At 44.1% G+C, this 2,487-nt stretch overlaps 1 protein-coding gene across 1 annotated transcript; it reads right to left on the bottom strand.

Annotated features, from left to right (window-relative positions):
* Positions 1-1,169: 1,169 nt before the first annotated feature.
* On the bottom strand, positions 1,170-1,721 carry LOC114615704 (cytochrome P450 2B1-like; the record flags this gene model as incomplete). The annotated part of the gene is made up of 2 exons (XM_028761361.1): positions 1,170-1,343; positions 1,508-1,721. Coding segments are annotated over 2 exons (373 nt in total), but the record flags the coding sequence as incomplete, so codon positions are not given.
* Between the last annotated feature and the right edge of the window lie 766 nt (positions 1,722-2,487).

Here is a 2,487-nt window from a genome sequence, read left to right as displayed (position 1 = left end):
GCCTAACTTCCCAACCTGTTGTCTATTCCAGAGGGCGGGATCTAACCAACTCCCCTGGTTTTGTGACTCCTCTCCCCCAACTACCAAGACCATGGGCCTAGGGGTTTTAATGGTACACCTAAGAAAATAGTCTTGTCCCTAACAAACTTAACTTAATTTTCTCCCTCTAATGTGTATATGTGTTTCAGGATCTTGCCAAATTCACATGTTTGCTCAACATCTGCATCCACAACAGTTCCAGAGAAGCTACCCACAGGTGTTCCTGTCTACTCTCACAGGCTCTTCTACTGGGCCTGCCCATTCCTAGCAGAAGATGGTCCCACAGATCCTAGAACACAGTGACACATCCAACTTTCCCAGGACTTGTCCAACATTCCAATTTTCTTAGGGTCCCTAAAAACAGACCAGCACTCCAAACTTAGCAGGACATAGTTTAAAGAACATGACAAGTGCACTCCAGCTCCACCACTACCCCTTCCTAGTTCTTTATTTTTAGTTACACAAGAAGGGAGAAAGGTCGCTTTACAGGCAATTCCACCAAACTTCTCCCAGTGACCTAGCAACAGCTTGCATCGTCATCTGCCACCATTGCTTGTCAGATGCAAGTCAGATGCAGTAGTAACAGGATATAAAAAGGACTGTTCTCTACCCCATATCCCTTCCCCCCTTTCTCTACTCTATCCCTCATCTCTTGCTCACTCGCTTGCGCTATCTCTCTCTCTCTCTCTCTCTCTCTCTGTCTCTCTCTCTCTCTCTCTCTCTCTCTCTCTCTCTCTCTCCTCCACATTGTGTTCCTTGGTGAGCTTCTCTTTCTGTCCTTATTTCTGTCCTCCTCTGTCCCCCTTTGCTAAGTTCTCACTCCCCTCTCTTCCCACAGATAAACCTCCATGATACCAGATCTGTCACAGGATGTGATTTACCAGGGGTATTCCTTGTTCTGGGCCCGGCAGAACAAGGCTTACCCCCCACTGCTGCTGTGTTAAATTTCTTAGCATTGACTTTAAACACTTTCTAAAGTTCTCCTGACCAGGATGCTCCTTTAGTTCAAGACTCCCCTCATGGGGCTGTAGCCAGATTAAATGAGATTGTTTAGGCAAGGCAGCTGGGATAGACTCAGTAAACAGGGACCTATTGCTGTTTGTGTCTCAGAGGGGGGGCCTGCCCTCTAGTGTCTGGGAAAGAAATCACATGCCTATCTCACCTGCAGAGAAAGGCATGAAAGCTTCAGTTTTCTTCAATGCCCCATTGGCATCTAGGAAGTGCTCAGGATTGAAGGTGTCTGGTTGTTCAAAGTAGCATGGGTCATGGAGAGCTGAACTCAGGATGGGGTACACCTCGGTGTTCTAGGAGAAGTTATGAGATAAAGATGTTAACATATCCTGACTCCCATATGAAAATAGTCAATCCCTAAGACAATGCAGAGAAAACACAAGACGGGATGAGGTTGGTGATTAGGAACATAGAATATGCCCATGGAGTAGTGATGAGGAATTGCAGCTGGTCTCACCTTGCGGAGGAGGTACCCTCGGAACATGGTGTCTTTGGTGACTCTGTGAGGCAATCCAATAGGTACAAGATCAGACAATCTCTGAATCTCGTGGATGACTGCGTCAGTGTATGGCATTTTGGAGCGGTCATCAAGGTTGGGTAGCCGGTGTGAGCCGATCACCTGATCAATCTCCTTTTGGACTTTCTCTGCACAGGAAATGGGGAAAGTGGACCTGCTTTACCGGCTTTGTAGCAATGATATTGTATTCTATCAGCCAACGACACAGGGAAACGGTTCAGTAAGGAGACTCTGCTGAGAAACTGAGAGCTTTCAGGGTACAAACAACTGTCCCATTCTTAAGTGCCCGTCTCTCTCTTCCCATGTTTAAAACTATTTTAAATCTCTCCTCCATGAGATTCATCCGCAGTTCAGCGGGGTTTTACTAAAGAAAGAAAAATAGACAGCAAAGGGCTACTGCACAGGGAGACTTGAGAGCAACTGTGATGAGGCAAGAGTGTGAGGGAGAGAAGAAGAAGAAATTCTCACCTTGGACATGAATTGACAACACACACACACACACCACAACTTAACATGAAACTTTATATTAATAACTTGAAGTTTTGTCCTCAGAAATGTAACAGAGAAGTAGGTAGATTAGTAAATTAAGCCATCAAAAGAAGCATGTAGAAATGAATACATAAGAAAATCAATGGATAAATGAGTGTATGGACAGGTTCATGAGTTAATGAAATAAACACACTAAGCACTGGATTATACTGGATTCAACTTGTAGGTCAATAGGTGGTTCCATTGATGGATGAATGGGAGAATGAATAGACAAACAAAAGAGGAATGCAAAGGCCTCTTAGTGAAAGGATTAGGAATGCAACCACATGATAGGAGAGATGATTGTATGAATGAATCAATGGCCAATAGTTTATTCAACTCTATTGATCAAAGGAACAACACTTACATTGATTCATTGAAATAAATAAATA

Source organism: Grammomys surdaster, unplaced genomic scaffold (assembly GCF_004785775.1).
Source record: "Grammomys surdaster isolate TR1022 unplaced genomic scaffold, NIH_TR_1.0 133957, whole genome shotgun sequence".
Classification (NCBI taxonomy): Eukaryota; Metazoa; Chordata; class Mammalia; order Rodentia; family Muridae; genus Grammomys; species Grammomys surdaster.
Note: the sequence above shows the minus strand (reverse complement) of the source record. Positions and strands in the feature narration are given on the sequence as shown.